This window comes from Boleophthalmus pectinirostris, unplaced genomic scaffold (genome assembly GCF_026225935.1).
Source record: "Boleophthalmus pectinirostris isolate CB_2022bp ecotype Guang Dong unplaced genomic scaffold, ASM2622593v1 HiC_scaffold_19, whole genome shotgun sequence".
NCBI lineage: Eukaryota > Metazoa > Chordata > Actinopteri > Gobiiformes > Gobiidae > Boleophthalmus > Boleophthalmus pectinirostris.
The window spans coordinates 30,132,601-30,150,380 of record NW_026571140.1 but is presented as its reverse complement, the minus strand read 5'-3'; the positions used below and the strand labels follow the sequence as shown (position 1 = coordinate 30,150,380).

Below are 17,780 nucleotides of genomic sequence, written 5' to 3'. Positions count from 1 at the left end.
TAAACTTTTGATATCATCTTAGTTTTTGTTCATGACTGCAATTTTGCGTCTTCTGATCCAGGCAGGGTTTGAACCAGATCCATGGTTTGAACCCGGGTCTGGAGCAATTATTTCATGAACGAACACTAACCTCTGCATTCTGATTGGCTGTGCTTTTTCCCAGCAGTGCATGGCTCACAGGCTCATTTTCATTGGCTGACTCTCTGTGCTCACTTTACGCGACTGGAGGGGGGAAAAGTCACTGTAAAGTCAGTCCAGACCGACGCGCTCATCAAGACCGAGCATGTCTCCCGCTGGCACAATTTCCTCTTTCTCCTGTTTTTCACTGCGACTATGACTTCTGCCACAAATCCGAAAATGTCATCGATATTCTTAATTACAGGCTATTAGCTATTATACTTTTTATTATCAAAGCGGAGACGAATCGGCTCCGACATGAGTGCGTCTGCGGGGACCGGAGTTTTTGTATTGTCTCTTACGTCAATCCCAATTTGTTATTTATCTAATGCACTCATTTGCAACGACAGGTGAGTTTGACATCTATAAAAAAGCTTAGTGTTGCGTATGCTTTGGTATTCACTTGTATTATTTTAGTGCCGAGGCCCAGTTCTACGCTGGATGTGCCACTTTTGTAACTTTGTGCATCTCAGGACAGTTTATCCTCAACAAGAAGGCTCCATCAGATCCTCTGTTTTATGGTATGATACAAACTTTACTACTTGTATTCAGTTTAACAGCATGCACCTTTCAGAAAAGCAGAAGGTATTCTCTCAGTCAAGTCCCATTCACAAAATCATGAGCAATGGATGTATTTACTTATGACACAACCGCAGAACTGTCTGTGTTCATTCCTGGATTTAGTCCAATATTTACTTTAAGGCTTTATCTGTGTCTAAGAATGGTTTAAAAAGCTCATCATTTAATCCATTTTAAATACAAAGTTTGCTTTTGTTTTTCTTTGGTGAAATCCTTATTTACTTTTTAAAGGAGGTAAAGAGTTTGAGATTAGACTTGTTCTAGTTTTGCAAAGTTTTCACATTTGAAACGCTCCTTTTACATTGAACAGGTTCATAAGAAATTCTAAGCTTAGATGTTTACATTTTATATATTTGATAATAGTATTTTGTATTCATTGGATGTTGTTTTGTAGTGTATGCTGTCTTTGCTTTTCTGAGTGTCGTCAATCTTATAATTGGCCTGGAGCAAGACAACATCATTGATGGATTTGTGACATTTTATCTCAAAGAGGCAAGTATCAGATTTGCAGGTTCATAAATTGCGTGCATGTTTTATTTCAGCTAACTGACCAAAACATGTTTAAATATTTATATTTTGCATTCTAGGCAGATCCACACATTAACACAGCCCATGGTCACATGATTTCCTACTGGGATGGTTGTGTGCACTATCTCATGTATCTACTAGTGATCGCTGCTATAACATGGGGGTGAGTCAGCATCTAAAATAATCTCTCTCTTTCTCTCCCTCTCTCTTTGTTTATCTCTTCCTCCTCTTCTCCTGCCATCTTCTCTCTCTCTTTCTCTCTCTCTCTGTCTGTCACCATGTGTCTCTTTCTCTCTCTCTCTGTCTGTCACCCTGTGTCTCTTCTCTCTCTCTCTCTGTCTGTCAAGCTGCTTCTCACCTTTCTCTCTTCTCCCTTCATCTTCCCTCTCTCCCTCTGTCAGTCTCTCTTTCTTTCTCTCTCTCTCTGTCTTTCACTCTCTCTGTCAGTTTCACCTCTCTCTATTTGGTTGGCATGGGTTTTTGTTAATCCCTTTTGTCAACATATTGTCCGTGTGCCTTTGACAATGGCAGGGACAGTTACCGAGCCATTGGCCTGTACTGGGTGGGATCTTTTCTCATGCGTGCCATAGTCTACATTCTTGGGAACGCTGTCGGTAAGAACACTAAAAATAATGAGATGTATTTAGATGGAGAGCCCGTAGAGACCCTTCCCAAACCAATCAGGCCATTCTCACAAACATATTACAATAGACTCAGCTAGTATTTTATTTTTAGAACTCTGAGAAAGTGGTTTATCTGTTACATTAAACATGCACTATATAGGCTGCAATATTACTTACATAATGTATTTCATCACACATTATTGTACACATCCCTACATACATACTAAACTTTCAAACTCGAGTTCAATACTAAGTAAAAGATTTGATACTCAATACTGATTCCAATACCACAATAATAAAACAAACACTTTTTCTTTATACAGTAGAATATCATTTTCAACATTAAATCATACTTTCTTTTATATTACCATGTTGTCTTACATCTGTGTAATCCCTCAGTCGTCCGTGGACATATATACAGTACTACTATGTGGTTTTACACAACTCAAGATCATTTTACAAGGTTCCCACGGTCATGGAAATCCTGGAAATGTCATGGAAATTAAAAATTCAATTAAAGTTCTGGAAAAGTTTTAGTATCTCTTTCACACACATCTACAGTGTTCTGTTAAGTTATCATTAGGCTATTAAGATTATTTCCAAACATATGCGCCTTTTTGTTTAAAAGAGATGACAATAAATGCACTGACAGCATTTTGAATGTTAAAGTATAGTAACAAACCATAAGGTGAGTGGAAAGGGTTAACATTTCATATTTAGTCCTAAAATTATGCTCAATTCTACACATGTAGGGTGCTATAAAGTCATGGAAAATTGACTTTAGGTGATGAAAAATCATGGAAAAGTTTTGAAATTTTGTCAGTGAAAAAGAGTGGGAACCCTGATTTTAAACGTATTCAGGAAACGTTGATTTCTGTCCTGTGAATGTTTTTAGTACATCGATACCTGCTCAAGTACAAGCTTTAATATAGTTTAGTACTTGAATTTTGATACTTTTGACAACCCTACTAAGTATTAGACACAGCAATTTTTTATAAAACATTTTTTGTCATTGTTTTGTAATCTGGAATCTTTGGGAAATCCAGCTGTTCATTTAGCTCACCATAGCACAAGAGCAAAAAGACACATAAACATTGTGAGCTTATGATTTTTGCTGATGAGTATAAAACTATAACTGGGTTTTAGATTACATCAGCATTTCTCTACAGGCTTGAAAGATTTATGAGAAAAACACAACTTAAATGCCCATTGTTGATTTATTAATTTTGAGATGTTTATTTTTTCTTTTTAAAAATGCTGCAAGATAATTGTGTCACTATTATAGTAAATGAAGAATCAAATGTCAAAATGTGTGTGTTTTTATTTTGTATTTTTATGTAAATGCTATGCTAACTGTAGTCAATATTTGTGATCTTTTTTGTAGGTAAATATGGGTTTCGTGTGGGCCCTCTCTCTCTGCTCCACGGGCTGTACGTCTCTGTCGCAGTCTGGACTTGTTTCCGCATCTTCAGCCAGCCGTCCAGCCAAGAGCCTCTAAACTCTGTAAGAACCTTATACAAAAATGGGATCCTTACACTATTAAATACTAATATTACTCATGAAGATGTGCTTTTTTTTGTTTGTTTTTATTAATTAATGTATAATTTAAAGGTGCACTTCTGGAAAGGGTCCACAACCTGTTAATTGCCTTTGGATTAAATTATCCACAGTTTGGTGTTAAACTAATCTGTCTTGCATTTATTCAACTACAGGTGTCAATTGCTCAAAAATATCTTAAAAAAACAAAATTCTTATTGTGAGTGCGGACACCTCTCCACAAACCTTACCTGTAATTTGGCTTGCAAGTCTCAATGGAGATGCTTAAGTATATGGCCATACTGTGAAACATTCTAGGCACATCTCCATGGAGACAAGCAGGTGACAGACCCTCTACCAGAAAAGTTGTGCAATACGTCTTTAAAAAACATCTATACATAAAATATTTAGCAGCTCATTAGTTTTAGAGTTCAAGCGTTCAACTAAGACAAGTCTTAAACTAAAATATGAAAAATATAATGAAAAAAACATGCCATTACATCTGAATATAGACTACTCAACCAAAAAAATAAATAATTATAAAATAAATAAACTAACATTGATCCCAGTTGAAATGACTTCTTATTGCTGTGGCCCTGATGGATAATGATAATAAAGAATCCTGTTTATTTTATTTTGCAGGAGACTCAAAGAAAAAGTTTGTCCCAGAGACCAATGGACCTGTTATTTGTGATCTACCTCATTCTTGCCTTTGCTTTCTGTGTTTTTAGAGGCCTGGTAAGAAACCTTAATTTAATTTAATTTTAATGTAGCTTTTCTAGTGGGGCTTGTCTCCATGGAGATGTCATTGTGTTGCCTTAAATGTTCCACGGTATAACAGTGCAGCTTATAAACGTACCTATCTTGAATTTATAGTTATCAATAGGCTCACCTCTCCACAGATCTGTAATATTTCCTGATGGCAATGTACATACTGTGGAATATTCCAGCCAAAGCAAACACATCTCCATGGAGACGAGAAGGTCCCTCCATCAGGAAAAAAGTTACTTATTGCTACTTTAACCTGATAAGTACCTTTTTAATGTTGATAATGCTTAAGGTCTGTGTATTTTTAGATCGTCTTGGACTGCTCTGGTCAGTGGTGCCAGGACTACGCACTCCAGTTTGAACCGTACCTCAAAGACCCCACGGCGTATCCAAAAGTGCAGGTACAGTAAAACATTAACCAGCTGTGATTTGCTTTGCTTTGTCTAAAATGGTCCTTTATTTATAATATTGCATCATATCACTATTGTAGTAACACACTTTTGTTTTTATTTGGTCACATGTGCTCTATTGTTCAGCAGAGCATTTTCAAATATTTGTACATTTCTGTTGAATTTTTCTGCCAAGGGTTCACACATTCACGTTTAGGGTATTTTCAGGTTTCTTTATTGCAATTTCTGTGCAAACTAAACATTCATAAACTTGAAGTGAAACAAGATAGGAAACAAATTAAAATATAAACTAGATTAATGAGTGCAAGCTCTAGCAAATACGATATAGATTTTAATAAATGTACAGTGTATGTTCTGTATCTTTGGTGACTTTTTAGTGCATGTAGTTGATATAGTTTTAAGATTTCTGTGTATATTTTGTGCATGTACTTAAAATTTTCTGTTAATGGGCACCATTTTGAGTACATTAAACCTTTCAAAAGAGATATATTATGACAACACTCTCTCGCATCAACCCATGAATATTGTCTTTAAAAGTGCATTCTGTGTCTGTCAGATGCTGGTGAGCATGTTGTACTCTGGTCCGTACTATGTTCTGGCTATTTATGCCCTGGTCGTCCCTGGCTGTGGGTGGATGCCTGATCTGACTCTGGTTCATTCTGGAGCATTGGCACAGGTCAGTGACTGCGCTACATTTTTATACAGGTGGCAAAGACATTCTGAGTTTTGTTTATGCCATAGAGCTCAGGATTGTAACTCATCTAATGTTAAATTAATGGAGATTTGATGATGCGAACTATTATCCGTAATGTCCATTCAAATGTATTCGGACACTAGATAAACGTACTTACTAGTAGTGACCCAGCAGTTTATCAGGCTATCATTAAGTAAGGCTAATATATCTCGATAACACTATCATTAAATGTGATGATACACTATCAATATTGTGGGCTCCTGTATCGATATTTCGCCAAGAGTATTTTTTTGTATATTTTACTAAATTATTTTGTTACAGTGCTACAGTTTTGTTGCTTGTTTAGTGGAAGGAAACTTGTTTATGCAACACAATTGACATATTCATAGTTTTTGATTATTAAAATGGGTGTGTTTCATATTAACTTTGCACAAGAAGTGGTTTAATAAAGACTTTTAGAATCACATCCATGATTTAGCCTTTATTTTTTAGCTTTTGTATCGATTTGAAATATATCATATTGAATCCAAAGCTCACTTTATTACAGTATGTATTGTAGCCTATGTATTGAGATATGTATTGTATCGGCAACTTCTCAGTGATACCCATCCCCAGCTGCCATAATCACAGCTGATTTCCATGGTAATGACCATTATGTCACTTTCTATCCTGAGCTCTGTTGGGGATCTGACTGATAACGTTTGAATCGGACAACTGGCGCTACAGCAACCTCATGTAGACGGAGAAGTTGTGAGAAGCTGTGAAATACTGAAATAAATGATAGGGTAATCTTTGGATATAATGTTACAATATCAAACATCACTAGTCATAAAAAAGATAAATAAAGACATGACAAAGCAGAATGTTTAAATACCTTCATTAATTAGGAAATTAAATCACAAGAACAACATCCCTCCCTCTCTGTCTCACGCTCTCTCTCTGCCCCCCCTCTCTCTACCTCTCTTGCTCTCTCTCTCTCCCTTCCTCACCTCCTCTCCCTCTCGCTCTCCCTTGCTCGTTCTCTCCCTCTCCCTCTTTTTCTTCTCTGTCTCTCTCCCTCTCTCTTTTCCTCACTCCCTCTCCCTCTCTCTCTCCCTCCCTCACGCTCTCTCTCTCAGACCCCCAAATTACACAGATACAGATATACCATGTATTGATTGAATATTAAAATGAAGCGTTGCTGTGACTTTACCAAATGCTTCACAGTCATGAGTAGGACCTCGTGTTGTGGTTAAGGTGCTGAAGAGGGCCACCTGCCTCCTCTTGCCCCCTGCCCTTTTAGAGAGGGGTGACCTGGTGTTTACTGCCCCCCTGCAGACCCCTCTCTGTCTGGAGCAGGGCTGTGAAGGCCACTGACACAGGTGGTGGTCTACAGGCGTAAACTGTTAACATTAGAAACACACGACCAAACATTCCTCTGCCCGTTTTACGTGATACAATATTCACTGAGAGAGTAAATATAGTGGCTACACTTGAGTACAGTACAATATATTTAAAGGTGCACTGTGTACGTTTTCTGATGGAGGGTCTGCTATCAACTTATCTTCATTGAGATCTACAGTATGGAATTAAATTTATCCATCTGCATAAAGACAAGTATGTGACACCACCATGCCAATATTACAAGTCAGATCTGTGGAAAGTCAAGCCTGCTCTCAAAGTTCAAATTCATGCTTTTCAAGGTATTTCTGAGCAACAAAACGGTGATAATTAAATCAATGCAAGATAGATGATTTTAATGCCATACAGTGGAACATTCTGAGCAAAGCAAAAACATCTCTGTAGCTGTTTTCAGGCCGGTCAGAATTGTGCCATGCCGGTTCCCACACCAATTACACTGGGAGCCAAAATGCTTACCAGTGAACAACCCGTGTTCAAACCATTTAAGTAAACCCATGATGTGTCATCGACAGACGAAAGCGGATGTCACAGCAAGGAAAATATCAATCATAAACTGCATCATCGACACCAGCAAGCATTTGTACGCATACAAATCATTTTTTATCTGTGCCAAGCTCTGCTACAACATCTGCTGTGAAGAAGGCGGGAGCGACGCTGAATCCAAAGATATAACCTTACCGGGTGAACACAGATATAGTAAATATTTGGTCTCCTCCACTGACCACTGCACAATCTTCTCATCACTTGATGTCTCCACCATATTCCACACACACTTTTTTCTTACACATTGCACCTTTAAAAAAAAAAACATGGACTATTGTCTGTAATCTATAGTCATTTTATACTATTGATTATATTACATTGTATTATTTTTGATGCTCTGGGTTATTGGGAGTGTTTAGTTTAGCTTATAATTGTATACTGGTTTGCTATATTTTATACTCCATACAAATTATCATCATGAAAAATCTTTGGATTAGTCTTTCCACAATATATCTTATATTATACCTCAGTAGAGCAGGTACAGTATTGCTGGGTTTCAGATGACAACACAACATTTTATAGGTCCTTATTATTTAATACAGATGAGGAACAGCTAAAATTAATATTGCTATAATGCAAATTTTTTTTTATTGTACTATAGAGAGTTTATGGCTCTATAGTCACGGTTAGAAATGATCAGGTTTAACATTATTGTATTTACCTTTTGGATATTTCATGGCAAAGTACATTGTAATCATTTGAGACATCTGTCTGTTGCCCAACATCTGTGAGAATGACATTATAACATTTGAAAACCATCAATACTGCTGATATCAAATAGTAAAACTTAAATAATTTGGGATCTACTGAATGGGTTAATTTTCTGTGTTTTCTTTATAGATAGCCTTTTCCTTAGTTGAAACAGTTACTCCTAAAAATACTGCCTTGTTATTGAGTACACCCTTGGACTCGGACTACAGTATAAACGCACAAAGGTGGTGTGTGGTGCAGACCTGTGTGTCACTCAGCAGTGGGATTGGGGATGACTTCAGAGCAGGAGGAATGGAGCTATTGGTGGTATTCACTTAAATGTCAGCTGTTCAGAAGAGATAAAAATAGAGACAGAGTGATGGCCTGACAACAGCGGCTGCTATGAGACATGTGGTGCGTTTTCAGGGACTTTGGATGAAAAGGTGGTGAGAGAGAATGTTCAGTATTTACAAAAATGAATATATATTTTTTTTCCTGGTGATGATAATAAGACAATGCTATTAAAAATCCACTCAGAACTGTTTGAGAACTAAAACAGTTTCTCAGACTGTTCTACGTGAACTTCTTCAGGTAGTACTTGGATAACTACAATGATGTAGTCCATGTTATTAGGTTCTTTTTTTCAAACCAAGAGTTCGATTTCATACCAGACAGTTTCGACTGCTCACTAGCACTCTTCCTCAGAGTGGTCATGTATAACCGGGACGAAGGGGCTTTTTTACTCTCACACACCTGGGATACTGTCGCTGGCGCTGTCATCCTGCCTCCATCAGTAGGAAGACAGCGCCAAAACCTGTTTAAATCAGCTGACCGGAAACATCACAGCAACACCACATGACCACAATAAGAAAGACCACAGTGAGCAGTCGAAACTGTCAGGTATGAAATCAAACTCTTGGTCTAAAAAAAGAACCTAATAATGTAAATTATCAGAAGACCAAATGAACCTCATTGGACTAATGATGTAGTCCACTTTTAGACCTGGTTTAGCCCTAGATTATACCTGGAATAGTCCTATTATAGATCTGGCTTGGATCTGGTGGTACTTGGAAAGCCAAATCTTTTCTTTGGTAGTACTTGTGAAACTAAAAACTCACCTGTTAATATCTTGGTTGAAGTTCAGATATCGCACAAAACATTACTTTGACTTAGACTTAGACTTAGACTTAGACAAACTTTATTGGTCCACAAGGGAAATTACTTGGACATGGTAGCTCACACATCACAATATAATATAATAACAAAGAGGATATAGCATAATATAATGGATATCTTCCATAACATTTTGAAGATAACATTGCAAGATTTTTTTATTGGCCTTTTTGCTGCTTTTTAAAATAGTTTATATTACGATTATGAAAAATAGTTGGGGCAAATAGTAAAACCTTTGTTGAATGCTTCATTATCCCACTGAAGTATCAATATAATTATAGTTCAGTATTATAGGGAGTACTTACAATGAACCAGCCCTCACTACGGGAAAGATACTGTGGTCAGATTCAAATGATCTTCTATTAAAATCCAAGTAAACTTCACACATTTGTTTTTCGTTGACTCTTTGTGTATTATAGAGTTAGTATTTTTCAGTATTTCATATTTTAGCACAATCCACTTAACCTAAAACCAGTGTCACTGAAATCTAAACCTATTGTCCAGACTCCAGACATCTTTCAGCAGAAGTCAGCAGCTGGACCATTACTCGACGAACAACCTGCGCACAGCAATCTTAAAAAAGAAACTAATGTATTACACTATGTCTAAAATGTGTTTTGGATTAACATTCACAATTATTGGCTGCATCATGAGACACACATTTAATGAATTAATTTGTTTTGAATTGTTTTAGTAATGAGAAAAAAGCTATCTCTTGAATGATGAAAACTAAAGTCCTCAAAATTGTGCCTATGAACAGGAAGTTGAAAGCCATTAATAAATAACAATAAGAAAATAACTTAAATGTGAGTCAGAATTAATTTGAGATCAAGACACTTCCAACAACATTTTAATTTTTTTATTTTCTATGACATGTTTATTCATCGCTTTTAACCTCCTGTTTACATTGGTGACATTTTGAGGACTTTCACCATTCAAAAGATGCAAACACTCTTACTAAGTGTTGTGATGGTAATGTTGCAATTTCCTCACTCTGAAATTCATGGATTTTCCTTCTTTAAAGGGCCAACATTATGCTCTTTTTTATGTATGTTAGGATGTTGTTTCCTCATCACAAACATACCTGGAGTTGTGCTTTGTTTCATTCACACATGTTCAACACATGTTTGAGTTTTTCTCTCACACTGAAAACACATTGTTCCATCTTGTAAAGTCATGTGGTAATACAGGAAGTTCAGTGTTGTGTTTTTAAATTCCATACACTGTCACTAGAATCATTTAGATAAAAAACTTGAGGGGGCAGGAGTGCTACTTGGATATACCGAAATTGTGTAGAAATGTCCTTTCAGTGCTCTTCAATGTAGGGACCAGTCTCAAATACAGAGTTGAAAAAACTGAGGCACTCAAAAAGTATAAAAGCCTTTAATAACACATGACAGATAAAGTTAAAATCACACCAACGCATTTCGGCCCTTCAGCCTTCATCAGGGTAAACTGATCTTCATCAGGACAAACTTTCAACTTGGTATAATTTAGATAATTTCAGCCCTGGAATCGCTACTGAACAAAAGGTAAAGCCTGTTAACTTGAAACCACTATATGACATCACAAGGTGGAACAGAGCATTTTGATCTTTGGAGATGTAGACAGACTAATAATAAAAGGGTTATTCAAACATCTGGTCTGTTTTTGACGAGATAACAAAATTATACCATGACTTATAGCTCACAAGAGTCAATTTTGTGTAATATATAAAAGCTAAATAAAAGCTACTATTTTATAATAATTCATACAGCACCATTATATTATTTGCTTGTGTGTTTTAGGCCCAGTTTTCGCACATTGGCGCATCTCTCCACACTCGTACCCCCTTCTCTTTTCGAGTTCCTGTGAGCAGCCAGCCTCTGTTCCTTCTGGTAAATGTGATCTACGCTCTGGTGCCTCAGCTCCTCTGCTACCGCTGCGCCACCAGGCCTGGGTTTTTCCTGTCAACAAGAACCACATCTGACAAAAAGACTGAGTAAGACTGTTTTAACAGTTATTTGACGGTTGGTCAGACTCAAGGCTTGACTGTAATCTGCCAACTGTAAAGTTATATGGTGTTTAGTCCTCTTTTAAAAGGTTGGTTCCATGTGAATCTGTAAAGCCACAATATCTTTAAGTTTAATTTTCTCTGACTATTATTTAATTTTGTTTGTGTTTGTGGATTACATTCTTGCTTTTTGTGGACTCATAAACATTCATAGTTTTGTATTGCTTCTATTCCTTTGAAAATAGTTTGTTTGTTCTAAAGGTATGTGAATACTATTTATAGCTAATTTGAACAATTAAACTTTTTTTTTCAGCACTGTTAAAATTGTACCATATCTAAAAACTGTGATGAGCCAAAGATAAGCTAAGCAACAAGCCCTGGATAAAGACTTATGCTATCAACATAAAAGGCTAAATAATAAAACATTGTACAAATGAGTGTCCTTAGCTACATCTTTTCTCAATCAAGCCATTGTTTGTAAACTAAAAGCTGATAAAAGTTTATGTTTGCACTTTTTTGGAAATAAATATGTTTTCCTTCCATTTGTCATTATTACTTCTATACAACATTATGGCATTATTATATAAAACTACTGAAGTTAAATGTTTGGAGGTCAGTTTTTGTTTTTTGTCAAGGTGTGGCGCTGTAACCCCTGTTTTCACATTAGTAGAAGAAAAAAAGAACCCAGAAGTGCTTATCACGTGACTGTTGTTTGTGTTTCCCCCCCACAAGATTCGATCTAACAAATTAACTAAATACTTAGAACTTGTCATTTAAAGTTGCCTGTAACATTGTCGGATATTCACGCGCTTAAAAATGTATATTAAATCACTGAAGATGTGTTAAAAGAGTTAGGAATTGATGAAATAAGCCGAGCTAAACCAGGTTAGCCACTGTTAGCATCGGTCCCCATGGCAGCTCCTACTGGACCCACTGCTCCGGTTCTCAGGTGCGTCCTATCTTCTGTATTCTTTCTGATATCTTTTTACTATTTTTGTATATTTAAGATCTTGAAGACGTTATAATAAAATACACTGTGCTTGTTCTGTCTAAATAAATGGCAAAAATGTATTATTCTCTGAAGCTAATCGTGTTAAAATGAATCATACATTATAACTAGCGAGCTGTATACATGTTATATTATGCCAAATAAACTTTATTTTTGCTACATTTTTTTTCAGCCAAAAACAACGTCGTTCTGCATTGAGAAAAGAAAGAAGAAAACGCAAACGTCAAGCTTTGGCACAGTCCAGAGAAAATGGTATGTAGTGAGTGATATTACTGGTTTTCAGTTAATTTCAGCAGCTCAAATACTCAATGTTTATGAATTATGTGATAACTTTTATAATGTATAGGCGTCACTGATGAAGCAAATGAAGAGCTCGAAGAAGATGGAGACGATAACGAAGAAGCTGAAATTGCAGAAGTGGAAAGGTATGATCATATTATGCTAAAATAATAAATAAACACATTACAGCTTTCTTATTGTTTTGATGCTTGTTTCAGGCAGCGACTTCATGAGGAGTGGTTGGAGAGGGAGCGTCTGGCTCAAGAGGAGTTCAGACTGAAGATGGAAAAAGAGGAGGCTGCACAGAGACGAAGAGAGGAGGAAGAGGTGACTGTTTTTAAATAAAAAATATATATATCTGTATTAGATTAGATAGACTGGGCTTAGAAGTTTGACACTTAATGGTATTGTCAACTATTTTACAAATTTTAAGGGTTTGAAATTATTTAGACATTCTCATAATAGTTGTTTTTCATTATTGTACATATCATTACATTATATTTGACTATACTTGTTACATTTATGTACACAGCATGCAACATTATAGATCCAGTTGCCATTGTTGATTTTTTTTTTTCACTATTGTTCATTTAAATTTTATAACTGACACTCCCTGGCATACGCTGACCTTTTCGACTGTTTTTGTTTTCTATTTGCAGCGACTGATCAAAGAAGAATGGGAGGCCCGTCAGAGGAAAGAGGCGGAGGATCAGGAGCAGAAGAGGCAGGAGAAGAGAGACAGAGAGGTGATACGTGCCCTGGGACGCTAGCACTGAGAAACATATCCTCCTTTGTACAATTTGGAGTATAAAATTAATTTTGTAAACATTCTAAATTAGGGTTTTTGATTGTTTTGCTTTCGATAATGTATTTTCAATGTGAACTGTTGTAAACTACTCCTTAACTGAGCAACACAAAGGTCAAAAACTTCTCCTTAACTAAGATGCGCACTAAAAGAAACATGAAATCGCCTCCTACAAGAGCGTATCTTTTACAGTGTTTAAGATGGATCTGAATGGTCAACAATGCTATTATAATAATATTTTTCACTTTTTTGTGTGGTCTTAACTTTTGGTGAGCAGATATTTCTTTGTACAGACCATTTTTACAAGCCCTGTCTTTGCACCATTTATAGGAGGCAGTTCAGAAAATGTTGGACGAAGCAGAAAGTCAGGTAAAAACACAATGCCTTAAATTATTTCTTCTCAAACTTTTGAAAGTGCTCTATGTAAACTTTCTGGTGGCTGCCATGTTCTTGTCTCCATAGAGATCAGATTATATGCCTAGAAAGTGCCAATGCATGGCATTGAAGTTAACCATCTTTGATTTATTGGTCGATTGCTCAAAATTATGGAGATACAGAACTTTAATGTTGTACTGTGGAACATTCCAGGCAAAGGATTAACATCTCTATAGAGACAAAGAGGTGGCAAATCCTTCACCAGAAAGATTACATATTACACCAGACCGTAAATGGGACTAAAATATACCTAAGTATGACACAGCTACTAAGAATTAACTGACAAGCCAAAACCTGGACGCAAAACTGAACTATAAAGCAAATTATATCTTGAATATTATAGTTAAATAATTCTAGTTTTCACATTAGTCAGTTATATCTAAAAATAATAATTATTTTCTCTCTCTTCTACACAGTTAGAAAATGGAGGTGCCTGGAAAAATCCTGAAGCTCCAGTGACTGAAAGCTCAAAGAACTACGGCACTGAGCGAGACGTGGCAAACTGCCCCTTCTTTCTTAAGACTGGAGCCTGTCGATTTGGAGACCGGTACTACACAAGTTATTTTTGTCCTATCTTTATATACCTTACTAAAATAAGTTTCCAACCTTTTTTATTTCACATACTCACATTCAATAGACCGTGTGACCTGGTGTCATTTTATATTACATCTGTTAAAAGTGTTAGGATACTCACATTTAAATCTTTTTAAAATAGATGTTCCACAGAAAGAGTTTTGTAGCTAAAAGAAATCCGCAATCTTACAGAGTGTCCAATGTGTTGATAATGGAACCAAAAACAACTGAATCCAATCTTTCATAGACTAGGGAATAGTACAAGAACCTCTAAATATGATGTGTCAGGTTCAGGTTTCCTTATTGTCTCCTCACTAACAAATTTCAACAGCATTAACATACAGACGTGACATAAGACATCAAAAGTCATTTTTTAAAAAGAACTGTACTACTTTATAGAATGTCAAAAGTATGAAATTATGCTGCCCATTTGACTAGTTTCCCCTCTCACTTACTGTAGATGTTCCCGTAAGCATGTCCATCCCAGCAGCAGCACGACACTCCTGATCCGTGCCATGTTCTTCACTTTTGGGATGGAGCAGGCGAAACGGGATGATTACGACATGGATTCATGCTTGGAGTACAGTGAAGAGGAGCTGCACGAGAGCTTCATCGACTTTTACCACGATGTCCTGCCTGAGTTCAGGAGTGTCGGGACAGTCGTGCAGTTCAAGGTTTGGCTTTAGGCTCATTTTAAATTTGTAAAATCGACATTAAAGGTGCATTGTGTAACTTTTCTTGTGGAGGATCTGTCAAATGCTTTTCTTCATGGACATGTTATTGCTTTGTCTGGAAGATTTCACAGTATGGTATTAAACTGTCAGAATGCCTGTTGTGTTTTGTTTTGTTTTTGTATTTTTGAGCTATAAAACCACGTGTAATTGAATAAATGTAATGTAGACCTGTTTAATGTTTAATACTGTGGAACGTTCAAGGCAGAGCAATGCCATATCGATAGATAAAAGCAGGTGATAGACCCCCAACCAAAAAGTTACATAACCTTTAAAGCGCTTTTCATCATGTCTGAGGAATACTCAGAAATAAATGCATGAATCACTTAAAATACAATTCCAGGTAAACTAACCCATTGACGCCTGATGCTGCGCAGCGCAGCACTGAGTCTCCTGCCGGTGAGCCGACACCGACAGGAGACTCAGTGCTGCGCTGCGCAGCATCAGGCGTCAATGGGCTAATGATAACAGAAAACTATTAAAACATGTTTGAGAAATCATAAAATAATTTAAATGTATTTGTGCATAAGTTTGTAAAGTAGAAGAGTGAATTTCCTTAATTTAAGAGTATATAAGAAAAATGCTAATAAATGTCTTTTTTTGGTTACAGGTTAGCTGTAATTATGAATCACATCTGAGGGGAAATGTGTATGTCCAATTTGAAACGTAAGCGTCTGCTTTTTTTTTTTTTTTTTTTTTAAACACATACCAACAATTGTATAGGCTCTATTCATGCTTACGTCACAAACCTAACCTAAATAATATTTTGTATTTTATTTTCTTATCTCTCCAGGGAGGAGCAGTGTCAGGAGGCCTTGATAAAGTTCAATGGGCGCTGGTATGCAGGACGGCAGCTTCACTGTGAGCTGTGTCCTGTAACTCGATGGAAGAATGCAATCTGTGGTAAGCGCTGTTATTGGAAATCACTCAGTCAATAGGTTTACTTAGATTTAATCATTTCTCCTTAAACTGAATCACCTTTGGTCTTTTTCTCATTAGTTTGGTTTGATGACTAAACAAATACAAGATTGTGTTGTTGTACACTTTTGAGTAACTCACATAAAAATTGACGATTCCCAATTTATTCCTGGGTTACATCTTTATGTTTGTAGGTGGACTTTTTACCGCGAAAAGTTTTTTAAACATTTTTTTAAACTACCGGTAATTGCTATGGCAAGAGTGCTACATGTTCAACACTTTGAAACCCATGGATTGTACTACTACCACTCTTTCAGCAGTACATTAAGCAATTGAAAATTACAAATAGCTTAAATTGAGAAAGAACTGTTTTTACAATTTTGATTCAACTTATTCTATTTAATCAACAATAAAGTTTAATTTAATATATCTATCTTTTATATCTTGTTTTCAGGTTTGTTCGACAGACAGAAATGCCCTAAGGGGAAGAACTGCAATTTTTTACACGTTTTCCGCAACCCAGGCAATGAGTTTTGGGAGGCGGACCGGGACATGTCACCCGAAAGGAGGAATCGCAGGGAGGGGTGGCATTCGGAAAGACGAGGCGACCGATCATGGAGGCAAAGAAGCCCACCCAGGTCGGAAAGATCGTTTAGGGGGGAGAGGTGGGAGGAGGAGAGGGGGTCCCGTTCAAGGTACAGTGAAAGACGACATAGTAGAAGTATAAACAGATCCAGGAGTCGCAGTAGAGACCGGAATAGAAGAAGAAGTAGAAGTAAAGATAGGGTTAAATCTAATAGAACAGATAGGGATTCACGATCTAGAAGCAAAAGTAGAGAGAGGACCAAACGCAAGCGAAGTCGGAGCCCAAAGGAAAATGAAAAAACTAAAAGTAGCCCTAAAGAAGGTGATGGCAGCCCGCAAAAACGCCACAAACATTCGAAAAAGAGCAAAAAGAAAAGTAAGAAAAAGCATAAAAAGAAAAGCAAAGAATCACCAAGAACTAGTTCAGAAGATTCGGATAAAGAAAGTTCAATAACAACTCCCAAAACTGAGGACAAAGAGGAAGTATGTGTGAAACAGGAAGCCGAGGAGGTAAAAATTAGTCCAGAAAATGCAAATAAAGATGTTAAAGACGTTGATGAATCTTTAGAAAATAATATAAAGGAGCAAGAGTAAAAATTATAAGCTCAAAATACTTTGGATGTTTTTCATGAATTTAAGTTTGCTACAAGTTTCACAAGATTGCCCCTTCAACCTTGGGAATACAGTTTTTGTTTGACTACAGGATCTCAAACTAATAATGTAAAATTGTAAATAATGTTGCTTTGTTTTATTAAAAAGAAGAAAAACACACAAATGGTCTTTTTGAGTACATTTATTAATACTTAAAATAAAATGTTGTGGCAGTGTAATAAAAAAGTAACTTCATTTTGCACTTAACATGAGCCGAGTACATCTTTTTTCAATTATATCCAACAAAACATTATTAAGTCATTTCACCTTTTATATCCTATCTGAAACTTAGGGTGGGTCTATAATACTTTAAGCTTTTTAATAGAAAATATTCCCAAAACACAGTGATCTTTGGTCATAAATGTTAATTTTAGGCATACTTTATAGGAGGTGTAATGCCTTTTTGCATACCTAATATACAATGCCACAAGTTTCAATTGGATAAGGCGCTTGATCAATTTGTAGTTAGAATTTTAAAGGTGCATTGTGTAACTTTTCTGGTGGAGAGTCTGTCATCTTGATTTTTTTCCAGTGGGGATTTCATTGTTTTGCCTGAAATGCTCCACAGTGCAGCATTAAACATGTGTATCTTGCATTTGCTTCAATTACAGGTGTTTTTATTGCTTAAAATAACATAATCTGAACGTGTAACTTGGCTTAGTGGTGTCACTTTTTTGTC

The 17,780-nt window shown here is 36.4% G+C and overlaps 2 protein-coding genes across 2 annotated transcripts; both read left to right on the top strand.

Moving 5' to 3' along the window:
* The first annotated feature begins 236 nt into the window (after positions 1-236).
* Positions 237-11,624, top strand: LOC110173043 (transmembrane 6 superfamily member 1). Its single transcript, XM_020939014.2, has 11 exons — positions 237-527; positions 595-698; positions 1,151-1,252; positions 1,348-1,447; positions 1,816-1,898; positions 3,292-3,410; positions 4,086-4,181; positions 4,520-4,612; positions 5,178-5,297; positions 10,910-11,103; positions 11,429-11,624. Exons 1-11 carry the CDS (start codon positions 436-438, stop codon positions 11,475-11,477), a joined length of 1,152 nt encoding a protein of 383 aa, XP_020794673.2. The 5' UTR covers positions 237-435; the 3' UTR covers positions 11,478-11,624.
* A 185-nt stretch (positions 11,625-11,809) lies between these two features.
* zrsr2 (zinc finger (CCCH type), RNA-binding motif and serine/arginine rich 2) lies at positions 11,810-17,235 on the top strand. Its single transcript, XM_020938927.2, has 11 exons — positions 11,810-12,064; positions 12,297-12,376; positions 12,471-12,549; positions 12,622-12,730; positions 13,063-13,149; positions 13,539-13,577; positions 14,060-14,190; positions 14,677-14,890; positions 15,558-15,613; positions 15,741-15,850; positions 16,320-17,235. The coding sequence occupies exons 1-11, from the start codon at positions 12,027-12,029 to the stop codon at positions 17,042-17,044; spliced, it is 1,668 nt and encodes a 555-aa protein (XP_020794586.2). The 5' UTR covers positions 11,810-12,026; the 3' UTR covers positions 17,045-17,235.
* Positions 17,236-17,780: the final 545 nt, after the last annotated feature.